General features: G+C 46.0%; 1 protein-coding gene across 42 annotated transcripts in view; it reads left to right on the forward strand.

Moving 5' to 3' along the window:
* EPB41 (erythrocyte membrane protein band 4.1) overlaps positions 1-12,187 on the forward strand; it is a 94,680-nt gene that overhangs the window by 73,956 nt on the left and 8,537 nt on the right. For 15 of the 42 annotated variants that reach the window (XM_032132671.1, XM_032132665.1, XM_032132645.1 and 12 more), the window contains 2 exons: positions 7,662-7,712; positions 10,554-11,015. The exons of 9 other annotated variants lie outside the window; for them this stretch is intronic. In XM_032132671.1, the coding sequence (XP_031988562.1) occupies positions 7,662-7,712; positions 10,554-11,015 (513 nt within the window). Of the gene's footprint in view, positions 1-69; positions 121-488; positions 6,241-7,661; positions 7,713-10,553; positions 11,016-12,187 lie in introns of those variants that run through there. 18 more of the 42 variants (XM_032132648.1, XM_032132649.1, XM_032132659.1 and 15 more) reach the window with 8 other exon arrangements.

The following is a 12,187-nucleotide window of genomic DNA, read 5'->3' on the forward strand; positions in this document are numbered from 1 at the left end:
CCACTTTTCTGCTATTCCTGTATGTTTTATTATGAGACAACTGAACCTTAACACGCTTTGTGTGTCCAGGTCAAGAAAGTCACTGTCCCATCTTCTGAGAGACAGGTTGGTGGGCTTGAGGTAAAGCTGCTGCTCTGATCTGTGCTTCTGAACCAGACTTGCTATTGCAATGGCACCAAGCAAAAACTCAACAGCAGCTGCTGGATAGCATTTTTCTTTTGGCTACATGAAGTAGTTTCATAACTCACACCCAGAGGACTTTGGCACTGCTGCAGCTTTTGCAGCTTTCAGTTTTTGCTTATTTTGGTGCATGGCTGGTTCGAAAAAGCTGCATGACCGATATAACCGTGTATTCGGAGACGAAAGCAATTCTGAAAATTTAACTGTTCCCTGTTCTTTTTATGTTGTCTTTCTTTCCGTTTTTTTTTTTTGTTGTTGTTTTAATGATCATGTTACTCTTGCATTTTATATTTTCTTTTGCTGCCCAGTCTCCCAGCTACTTTCTCCCGAATTCTCACCACTTAGGGGTGTGCAAAGAACCAGTCCCAAAATACCGCACTGACCAGCGGAGGTTGGCTCAGCTGAGGGAGCTTAGAGCCAAGTTTTTCCTCTCCTAAATACACTTGGGTTTGACCAGGGCTGGCAAACTAAAGGGATGCAGAGTTACGGAACAGCAACATTCCCACAATGTTTTCTTTCTTCAGCAGAAGTGCTGAAGCCCTTGCATGGTCCTGTGTGCTGATTTACTCATTCCGGGTTTTTATCATTCTTTAGACTCCAGAAACAAAAATGTTAAACACGGAGCAGAATTCCAGGAGTTTGCACTGTTCCTACTGCCATCCTGCCCGTTCCATGCGTGGGATTTCTAAGATTTACAGTTTTTCACTTGTTCCGGTAGAATTTTCAAACCAATCGAGATTTTGATACTCTGGTCAGAACTTTGGAAAACCGTTTTGTTTCTGCTCTGCAGTCTGGCTGTTCCATGGGATTTTCCAAACGCTGGGTGTTAAGGGCACTGTAGATTAGGAAGCTGTCAGAGACCACATTTTGTACTGCACCATTCCTGTTTCGAATGCCTCAAACCTTTTTCTCAACCATTCCAATTCCAAAACACTCTGGAAGATTTTGAGAATCCACTTTTCTGGGAGGGCAGGCACCAAACACCCATGATCCTGATGCAGATGTTGATGAGCTGTGCAGAGAGGACATGGTTCTGTAGCTCCAGGGCTGGTGTGACCCAGGTCACCAGTGGCTCTGCTCCCCAGGGCAGTTTATTTTATGCTGAGAAGAGCTGCCCTAACGCTTTGCACATCTCCAAGTGTCATTTTGGGCACTTTCCATCTGTCATTTTTGTTCATCTCTCTCTGTCTTTCTTGATCTTCTACCATGAAAGCAGACACGGGAACGGCCTCTGTTAGTACAGGATGAAGACAAACTAAAAAAGCAGGAGATACCTACTGAGACAGCCTTTCCCCGGCCAGCAAGTGAAGCAACTCTTCCAAAAGTTTCTATTGCAATCCCTGAAGAGCAGAAATCACTCAAAAAGTGTCAGCTGTACTCTAGCATTTTTCCTTCTCCACGTATTCCCTTTATGATGTCCTTTCTCCTGGTCCTAGCACTGACTGTTTGGTGGCTGCTCTTTCTCTGAGTGGCAACAGGGTCATGTTGAAACCTCAAGACCAAAGCTCCTGAATTTCTTGGCTCTAGTCTCTGCTGCAACTTCCTTGTCCTGGTCTTTGATCTCCGTAGTTCACTGTCCCAGGGAGGGACACCCTGTGACTGTCGTATTAATCCCACTGTATGTCCTTGTGTGGCTGTGATGGGACCTGGCAGGAGTGGTCATGGATTGCCAGGTCCGTTCTGAAATTTCCTATGGTGCAAAAGCAAATTCTGTGAACTGTGCTCCCAATTGCTGTGGGAGGCCAGATGGAGGGAGGAAATGATGGGAGGAGAGTTTGTTTTCCTGAGCTTCTGTAGACTTCCCATAGGAACTGCTGGAGAATTGCTTTTGAGCTTGTTGTTTTAAATGTAAGATGTTCACAACCTGAAGAACATTTGACACTGATCTAAAAGGGGCTTTGCAGGAATCTGCTGAATCACAGAATCCTGGAATGGTTTGGGGTTGGAAGGGACCTTAAAGATCATCTCGTTCCACCCCCTGCTATGGGCAGGGAACCTTCCACTAGACCAGGCTGCTCCAAGCCCCATCCAACCTGGCCTTGGACAATTCCAGGTATGGAGAGTCCACAGCCTCAGTGGGCAACAAGAGGTCGAATCTCTAGGAAGAACATTGGAATCTAATCCATAACCACTCAGTTTCTAGGAAACTCAGATTGGCATTTAAATAAAAAGTGCTGATTCTCACTGCTGCTCTTGGTGATAACTTAGGGACAGGGTCAGCTTTTCATTTCCTAGTGGAGGAAGCCTTTGACAAAGTATCCCAGCTTCCCTCTCCATGCCTATTCTCACATCCAAGAAAATACATAGTGTTAAAGGAGAAAACCCATTGCAAGGAGATATTTATTGTAAACCTAGATTAATAATTTTTTGGGAGTCTGATGGTCTTGGGGCACTTGGGATGTGTTTTATTTGATTTGTGTGGAACTAACTGAGGCATGTTTGCTCAGGTCACAGGGATGGAGTTACCTGCTGTTTGAGCATTCCCTCTGTTGGCATGTTGGCTTGGCCACATGGGGACACCCTTCTAATGTTAAAACCCTTGATAGTTTTTGACTTCTTTGACCAAACCGTTGCATGCTGGTTGTTGTTTATTGCCTACAATGTAAATGTCTGGATGATGCTCCCATTTATCCGAGTTACCCTGGCTGAGCTGTGCAGGCTCCAGCCCAGCTAGCTGAGCAGAGCTGGTTTGTGAGCTGGAGGGAAGGTGGGACTTTGTGTCTGAGGGGTTTCTTTTCTGTAAATAGTAATGATGGGGCTGAGCTGAGCCCCCCATCTCCTTTCAGCACTAATCCATGCTCTCCTGTGTCCACTGGAGGATTGGGCTGGACACAGTCACCCTGAGAAGTGCCACCAGTGATAGCAGCTGCTCCAGCAGCATGGAAGAGAAAGGAGGAGGCCTTCATTACATGGACTAAAATGTGTGAATATATATAAATACTTGTATTTATAACCCTCTCTAGATCTGTATCCGTGTGAACAGTGTTATTTACGAAGCTAGCAGATAACTTTGAAGGAATAAGGCAAACATGGCATGTGCTGTCTGGTCTGAGGGTCCATGGACTATCATGGACCACTCGAGCCACCTCTTGCTCTCTATGTACAGGTTGAGGCTCTGAATGCTGTCTCAGAAACTTAGGTTGCTAGTGAAACCGTTTGTTTTAATCCCACAGGAATCTTTCCAATTCCTCTTGTAACCTGCTCCGATTAGTTCACCAGTTTGTGCCTTTAGGACTTTGTTTTGTGCGGATGCTGATTTTTCATTGGAAAATACTCTTCCCTTTTTAATACACTGCCTTTAATACACAGTCTTCCTCCTTTGGCACTAGGAAGCGTAGAAGCCAGAGGGTTGTTGTCCAGGCATAGTCTGGTGTGAAGGAGAGTGTCGGCAGGCTGTGTCCCTTGGAGCATCCCTTGGAATGCACTTGGACTCCAGCAGATTTGGTGTGGAGTTTAGGAAGACAAAGGTGGGCCTTGGAGAGGAGAGCTGGGGAAGGATGCTGGGGTGCCATGTGCTGTGCAGAAAATGCAGGATGGAAGAAGTCAGAGGATGCTTCTGGCTGGCATTCCCTGCCTGCATCTCCTTCCCAAGGTGGTAACAGTTGTGATGAAGAACAGGGATTGTTTGTTCTCCCCAGCATGGTGTGGAGAGGGAAGACACAGGAATTGTTTGGATCTCTCTCTGTCCATTTTCTGTTTGTATTTCCTGGAGAAAAGCAGGTTGAACACACAGGTGCTTCCATCCCAAAGCCGTTGCTCAGGATCACTGCTTGGGATGCTCAGCACTGCTGAGTTTACTGCATTTCTGATCCAGTGACAAGAACTTGGAAGCCACACTGGTGGCTTTGGCAAAGTCATGGTTTCTGTAGCTCTGTCACCCATTTCCAAAGGACCTGAAGTCTAAAACTCTTTGCCCAGAGCAACCTTAGACCAGAGTGCTCAGGGTGTCTCATCCCAGCAGGGTAACAGATAGGCTCTGTCACCTCAACTCAATGCTGTAACTCTTCAATTCAAATGGTCTCTTTCTCTCTTTTTTAATCTTGAGATAAGGCTGGTTGTCATCAGCAAAAGCCTTGGAAACTTTACACTCTGAGAACACTCAGGAACATTTTTGGGATTTATATACCAATTATCACTGAAGAGTATAAACAAATTGAACAAATGCTTTCTATTTCCCTGGCAATTTAGAGGCCAGTTATCTGTATTTATCCAGGTAGATATGATCCCTCCTGACAGAGGAAACCTGTAACTTACCAGGAACAGAAACCTCATCTGTCCAACACCCCAGGGATGTGCCCTTTGGGCTATAGCCCCTTTCCCAGTCGCTCCTCTGCATTTTTTTCCTGTTTCCTTGTAATGCAAAGGGAGTGACAGTCCATGGCAATCCACGTAAGGTCTCATTCCTGCGCATTCTGTATCCCGTTTGTGCACATTCCGTGTCTCTTACACCTCAGTGCTGTGGTTTCCCCCCTTTCCCACGATGTCAGCACAGGATGCAGCACTGAGAGGAGTATTTTATGAGTCCTGCTGTCATCCCTGTGCACAGGGAGAGCTGACTGGCTCTAGTGCTGTTTAAGGACTGAGATTTCAGGGGATCTGTAAGGGAACCAAGACATGTACTTTGCTCCTATTTTGCTCAGGAACAAACTTGCTGGACCACCAGCAGCTCCTGGCCGCCTGCCCCGACACTGGCACCCATTAACACAGGGGTTCGCACACCCTGTTTGGCCTGGCTGGTGCAGTGCCAGGCTGTGAGTGATGGAGAGCTGAGTTACCCTCCTGCAATGGCATTCTGGTGACTGGCATGCTGGTGACGTAGGTAGGGTAAGTCTGCCAGCGGTTTTGCCCAGTGTTTCATGGTGTGGTCACTCAGCTCTTTGGTGCTCATGTGTAGGATCCCACTGGGAGCTGTTGGGGGTTTGGTGCTTCCCATCGCAATATTGGCAGTTGGCTCCACACTCACTTCCTGAATCTCCTTACCCAGATTCCAGCTCTTCTGAGCACCACCTAAAACACACAGTTTCTTGTGCTTTCTTGCTTTAGGAAAAGGTGGACACCAGTATATTGAAGCAGCACATGTGGCAGAGCCAATAGCTTGGAACTCGGATTCAGCTCCCAGGCTGCGCTGGGTGTGGGGCTCTGTGTGTGCTGATACTCGAGGTGTTCATCGCTGTAAAACAACATCCCTTTTTCAACTGCTAAAAGGGATCAGATAAATGAGGGTGTTGGCTGCATCTCTTCCCATGTCCTGCCTCACTCGAGGAGTGATAGAAGGTGAGCTGAGGACTCTCCATGGGCAGCTCAGTCAGGGCACAGTGTTCAGCCAAGACCAGCTCCCCTCCCTTGTGGTTTGTCCAGTAACTAATGATGACCCTAAAGGGTAGGCATTCCATATCTCCCTCCTATCCTGAAATAATCAGGAGAGGTGGATTACCTCAGCACCAAGGGAAGTAGTTTGTGTTTGGAGGAATGAGGCTTTGCTGTACCGCAGGCTCCTGGGAAGGTTGTGATAGAATCATGAAATATCCTGAGTTGGAAGGGACCCACAAGGATCATCAAGTTCAGATCCTAATGGTTATGGGCAAAGTGTCTTTCACTTCACATCAGTGTCAGTAATTTGTCACTCTGAGAATTGTTCCCCTGGTTTATTGGGTTTTCTTTCTTTCCTCATCATGAGTTGATGTTGCCTGTTCTGGCCTACAGAAAGAGGGAAGAAGCTTTCTGGATAAATTCAGCCCAAAAAAGGGTTATGGATTCATGCAAAAAACTTCTTGGTCGGTACTTATTAGTGGGTGACCTGGCAGAGGTGGTTCCTCTTGTGTCTGTTTGCATCTGTTGTGGTTTGTGAGGCTGGAGGGAAGGACTGGCTGTGGTTTGGGCCCCTTTGGGATCTTTTAGCAATGGTAGACAGTCCTGTTGGATCAGTCTGTGGGGACTAGAAACACTTTCTTTTTTACCTAAAATGCTCTCTTTTGGAACACTATTTTGGTTTTGTATTTTTTCTCAGATTTTTCTTTGTAAATATGTACATTTATCATTAATAAATGCTATTGCAAATCAGATCTTTCTTTCTACTGCTTATTAACCAAGAAAGCTATATATGACCTGTGTTAATGACTTCCTTGCACTAACCCTCAGTATTCCTTTCTCAAAGCAGGAGCCATCAGACCCTGGGTCACTGCTGGTGGTATTCAGGGTGCTGGGTCTGCTGGACACTCTTGGGTGTGGGTTTGGTGCTCCTGGGAGAGGGAGCACACAAGGCTGCAGCTCTAAGCTCTCAAACTGACCAGAATAATTCGATTGAGGATTAAATCCAGCTTGGTTTAAGACAGGCTTTGTTTGCAGGAGCCCTCTACCAAATGCTTAATGTCACTCTTAACACCTTCTCCCTCTTCGCTTTGGAGACTGAAGTGTAGGAAAAATCAATTACAGAAAGTTGTTCTGAGAGTAGAAGTGGCAGGTCCTGCACAGCTCAGCTACAAGAGCCTCTGTCCTACCTGGTGTGTTAATCTGGGGACAAAATGCTCCTTTTGGTTTTGTAAGTGGAGAAACCACATTCCTAATGAACCACTGCTCCTCAGCTCAGTGGTACGACACAAGCTTCTGGTGGGTTTTGGCTGGTTGAAGCTCAGGTTGTGTTTTGAGGCTGTGTCAAGAGTCAGTTTTAACTCCCAAGTTTTGTGAGATTATTTACTTTTGGATAAACCATTTGGCTCATTCTGTGCTGTCACGATTGATCTCAGGAAGGCAGATCTGGCTGCTCATGCTGCTGGTCCCTGAGATGAGCCTGGCACCAAGGCAGAGCTGTAACTTCATTTATGGAATGAGGGAAGTGGAATGAGCAGCACAAAATTGTTGGCGTTTATAAACCCTGATTTTATCTCCTCACCTGCTGCTGCTGCACTAAAGCAGCTCTTGCAGTGCCACTACTTTGTGCTCTGCAGAGGGATTTTGGAATAAAAAGCCCTTTGTGTGAGAATACCTGTCCCACAAAAGGGATGGGAAGGGGACCAGTGGGAGTGGGCAGAGGAACCATATTGCCCAACAACTTTATTTTGATGATTTAAGTTTTGATCTTGATGTTGTTTCATGTTCCCAAGTCAATGATGCAATGATTAGAGGTGGTTGCTGTGTGTTGTGTAATATATTGGATTCTTGTTCATGACGTAATTTAATCTTTTGAAGCTTTGAGCACACTGTATTTTCTAGCATTACTTTTAATTTTGGTCAAAATCTCTTTTATCCTTCTGTCATCTGAGTAGGCTGGTCAGGATGTTGTGATCAGATCAATGGCAATGAAAAAATCCATTGAAAACCATAAATCCATATGTGATGTCCATTCTTTTCAATGCCAGGGTATGTTGAACAGCTTCTAAACTTTTTTAATTTCTACCTTAAGGCAAAGCAGTTCTGTAAGGCAATGGTGGGTACTGTAAAATAAGGATCTCTTGTTTTCTGCTTTATAATACTTTTTACCCAAGTGCTTTGCCAGCTGTGAGATTGAGCATCAGTTGATCTGGGAGCGCTCTCTGGTGAGTGTGGTTTGCTGCAAAAGCAACATCGTCTCCTTTTGCATCCCTAGTCAGTCACTCCGAGCCTGTGAGCTTCTGTGGATCCTTGTTTGGGGATAACCTAATAACAGTGTCAACAATTCCATGGTCATGCTGGAAAAGAACAGGGCTGGGCGATATTAACCAGCTGGGATTCCTGGCATTTCATGTGGTGGTTGTAGGGAGTTATTGTGCGCTATAACTTCATGGGTTTAGCAATTTTTATTAAATAGTAAGTGGCAATTGACATCATTTTAGCACTCCTTAAGTTTTCTGCAGGATAGTGGTCTGATTTGGGGTGGGAATAATGGAGTATTCAACAGAGAGAGGCAGCAGCATGAAAAAAACATCCACTCTGACAGCACAGGGCGGCTGGATCACACAAATAGATCCTGATCCAAAACAGCAGGGTCTTGAAAAAAGGCAGGCAAACCAATTTATACAAAAGCACTTTGCAAGAAAAATAAATCCTTTTGGCCATCGGTATCAAACATGCAATTAAGCCTGTTATTAATTTATCCCCAGTCTGAATTATTGTGTATCACTTTACATTGCAATGCTTCAGCTGTATCTTCAGGGGCACAAAGATTTGTATTTTGAGGGTGGTGCTTTAGTTGCATTCATGTCTGGGTCAGTTTGTTTCTTCTGGGGCATTGCATCCTGTCCTGTATTTAATTTAGTCTGTGTTCAGCTGCTTCATGCTTGCCTTAGGCCTTGCTGGTTTGGGGCTGTGTCCCTGGAAATGAGTAGCTGGGCAGTCCAGGCACCTCTCAGGTTTCCTGGGTCTCAAGGTGAGCTTGGAACTCTGCAAATCTGAGCTCTAAACATAGGGATGCTTTGGCATTTGCAATTTAAAACAAATCTTGATAAGATCAGAATTTGTAACACATGCTGAAATTCCTATGAGAGAGTTTTACATAGATAATTTTATCTAGAAACAGATACCTTCCCATTAGTTTATCTTCTTATGAGTAGAATAGGAAGGCAAGGCAAAAAGTGCTTCTGATCAGTTGATCTTATCAGGATTTCATTCTGTCGTTCCAGCTTGCATGTTTGCTGCTGCACTTGGCTCTACTGGTGACCAGTATACTCACGGCACAGGCTCTCTTCCAGCTCTCCCTTCATTTATGCATCTTTCATACAAGATGCTTCCAAAATGCAAATTATTTTCCCGGTCTGTGAAAGAGAACTGGGAGGTTGTTTTGACTGTATACAGATTTTTGCCTCATAAATACATCAGTGTTTGTGTAGCTGCTTAATCTGCTTCGTTTTATCTGTGATTCTTCTCTTGGCTGAGTAGAGTCCCAGCTCTTATGTAAGGAAATCTCACTCCTAAGGCATGTTCCGTTAAACCCCAGAAGATGAGCTGTGTCTTCTCAAGGTCCCATGAGTAATTTGCAAGGTTTAGCATCTATAATTAAGGGAAGATGATATTGACAGTATGTAAATTCAGGTTTTAAACCAACAAGAAGACATGGCTGTATACAGCTGATAACCCCATTCATGTTCTGATTTGTGGAATATTGCAATGTAGAGTCTTGTGTTAGGAAATGAGGGTGGGATCTGGAAATTATATAGTAGAATATCCTGAGTGGGAAGGGACCCACAGGGATCATCCAGTCCAGCCCCAGGCCCTGCACAGACACCCCAAATCCCACCCCGGGCATCCCTGGCAGCGCTGCCCAAACGCTCCTGGAGCTCTGGCAGCCTCGGGGCCGTGCCCATTCCCTGGGGAGCCTGGGCAGTGCCCAGCAGCCTCTGGGGGAAGAACCTTTCCCTGCTCTCCAGCCTGAGCCTGCCCTGTCCCAGCTCCAGGCATTCCCTGGCTCCTGTCCCAGGGAGCAGAGATTGGAGTGGCCCCTCAGGAGAAATCTGCAAACTGCCTTGAGGTCTTCCCTTAAATATTCCTTTGGAGGAGCACATGTGGAAGTGGGTTTGGATCAGAAATAACCTTTCCCTGTGAGCAGTCTGACCTGCCCATCTCTGTGCTGCTTGCTCTCCCTCCACTCCTATTAAATGCATTTTGCTAAGCAATATCCCAACAGCTTAACAAAAGCACAAGAGGCTGGAAATTCTAATGGATAGAAATCTTACAGCTAAATCTGTCTGTAACATAAAGAAGCAGAGAACTGAAAAATACCCATGAGAAATGGAGGAAGAGCCATTTCTTGAAATGATACTAAAAAGGTGTCTGTTTGTTCTTGCATAAAGTGGCTCCTGCTCTTACCCTACCATTGAGCTGTGCCATTAAAGGAGGTCAGTCAAAGTGAAAGCCTCTGGTGTATAGAATATGAATTATACCAAATAACCCACAGGCTTCAGACCCCACATTTCAAGCACAAATTACAGTTTTTTAATTGCCCAGGGATTCTTGTTAGAAAGTGAGGCAACAGTTTCAAGGAGTTAAAAGCAGAATCGGGATGGTTTTGGATTAGTGATGGGTTTTGCTGCCTGTGGAAGTTTTGGATGTGCACCAGTCCCCACTTGATACACTGAAATTATTCCAAACTGAGCAAAAAGCGCTTAGTGGTGGCTCTTCCTCTAGGTGCAGAGAGTTGTTTTCATATTAATTCCTTAATATTTAGGAGAGTGGATTGCTAGTGTACCAGGAAGGCTGTGTCAGTAAAGCACTGGGTACAACACACATAGCACAGAGGTTTTCCGGTGTCCAGCCCCACTGTTGCATGTGTTACTGAAGATGTGATATATGATAAGAACCTGATGTTTTGCCTTGATGCCTTCTGACCTCGTGCTCTCCCTAACTCCCTGCTCTCTTTCTCTCTCTCTCTCCCTGGCCTTTTTTGTGTATCCGTTTCTTTTTAGAAAATGAGTGACTTTCTCTCCCAAGAGGATGTGGCTGCAGTGCCAGAATGGAGCAGTTTTAACACTGGCTTTGCATGGGAGGGCTCAAAGCAGTCAGTAGTTTTTAGTGAGACTCCAGTGCCCTCACAGCCTTCTCCCAGCTGGCACTTTGGTGCTTCCTCCCTAAGCAGCGAGGAGGAGAAAGAGGAGGAGGAGCAGGAGGAGGCGGTTACCAGCCTCTCTGCCAGCGAGGAGGACCTGACATGTGAAAAGGGGGTTTGTGTGGATGTGGAGAAGGACTCGGAGCTCTCTGAGCCAGAGCCTCCCCCAAGCCCTGCCGCACTTCCCTGGCAGCCCTGGGGAGGAGAGGAGAAGGAGGTGGCAGAGGATGGTGAAGACAGCTTTGCCTTTAGAAAGCCACGTGGCGAGTGTCCCAACCCAGATGCTCCTAACGGGCTGCCAGAGCTCATTCGCTGCTTCCAGGTAGTGAGCCCAGCTCCTGCACCCCTCTCCCTGGCTGCCTTTGGAGTGGGAACCCAAACACTGCAGCAAGCAGATGCCACAGACCCGCAGAGGAGTTGGGTTTGCTTGGCTTGGACTCATGCTTGGAGCTAACGAGCTGGTGCATCTCCTGCAGTCAGTGCAATATGCCCCTCTCAATTTATCTTTGAATTATATATGAGCCACCGTCAATTTGTCTTTGCATTAAATATGAGTCCCTCTCAATTTATCTTTGCATGAAATACAATCGCCACGGTGCAATGCCCTTTGCTCTTCTTGGATTGAAGCATCCTGTGGCATTCCCACAAAAAGGCAATATTTAGGCTCAAAAAACATGTAATTTTAGCTCCTTAAGGATTTTGCTGGCTCCGGCTGGACTGGCAGCTGTCCCTCAGCACAGCAGAACAAATTTGAGGTGCTGTCCAGCGTGTTTTGATGCCCCCGTTGTGCTCCCCTCTATGGGAGGGATTTTTGCCTGCTCCAGTGTTGATGTTGCCTTTGGTTCAGTAGATGCCCATTTCCCCCCTAATGATCACAGTGGCATCTGGCAGGGCTGGGGATGGTGGCAGAAATCGAGCCCTCTGGGGAAGCACTGGCTCTGAACTAACTCTGTCTTCTTCTGGATAATCATCAGGTGATGGAACAACTGATTTCTCCCCACCCTTATTTTTCTTTCTGTTTTATCTGACATTGATTTAATAAAAGTTAAAGATCTGATGAGGATTTTTAATAACACATTGTTGCTCTTGAGGTCAGCATAAAGCTGCTCAGCTGTGATCAAGTCTTTCTGTGCCCAGGGTTGGTGTTAATCCTGACATTGGTATCAACAGATGAGGGTCATCTTTTCCTGGCAGCTGGCATTGAGCTTCTGGTAATTAGAAAGTTAAGAATCAGTGGAGACAGCGTCTGTGGTGTTGTGACACACCCAATAAACCCTTAATGCCTGGTTTGGGCTGACCAGAGTCCACGGTGTGGGGAAGGGCTGGAGGATTTTGCTGCCTGTCTAATCCTCATGCCTGATCTCTGCCCTCGGAGCAGTGTGTCGTTGCAGAGACTTAAACCCAAAGATTTCCAGGCTGACCTTGGTTCTCACAGTGCTTTTATCAGATCAGTGTCAGAACAGCCCAGTCAGGATGTGGAGATGGGAACTGGGT

This window comes from Corvus moneduloides, chromosome 23 (genome assembly GCF_009650955.1).
Source record: "Corvus moneduloides isolate bCorMon1 chromosome 23, bCorMon1.pri, whole genome shotgun sequence".
Taxonomy (NCBI): Eukaryota; Metazoa; Chordata; class Aves; order Passeriformes; family Corvidae; genus Corvus; species Corvus moneduloides.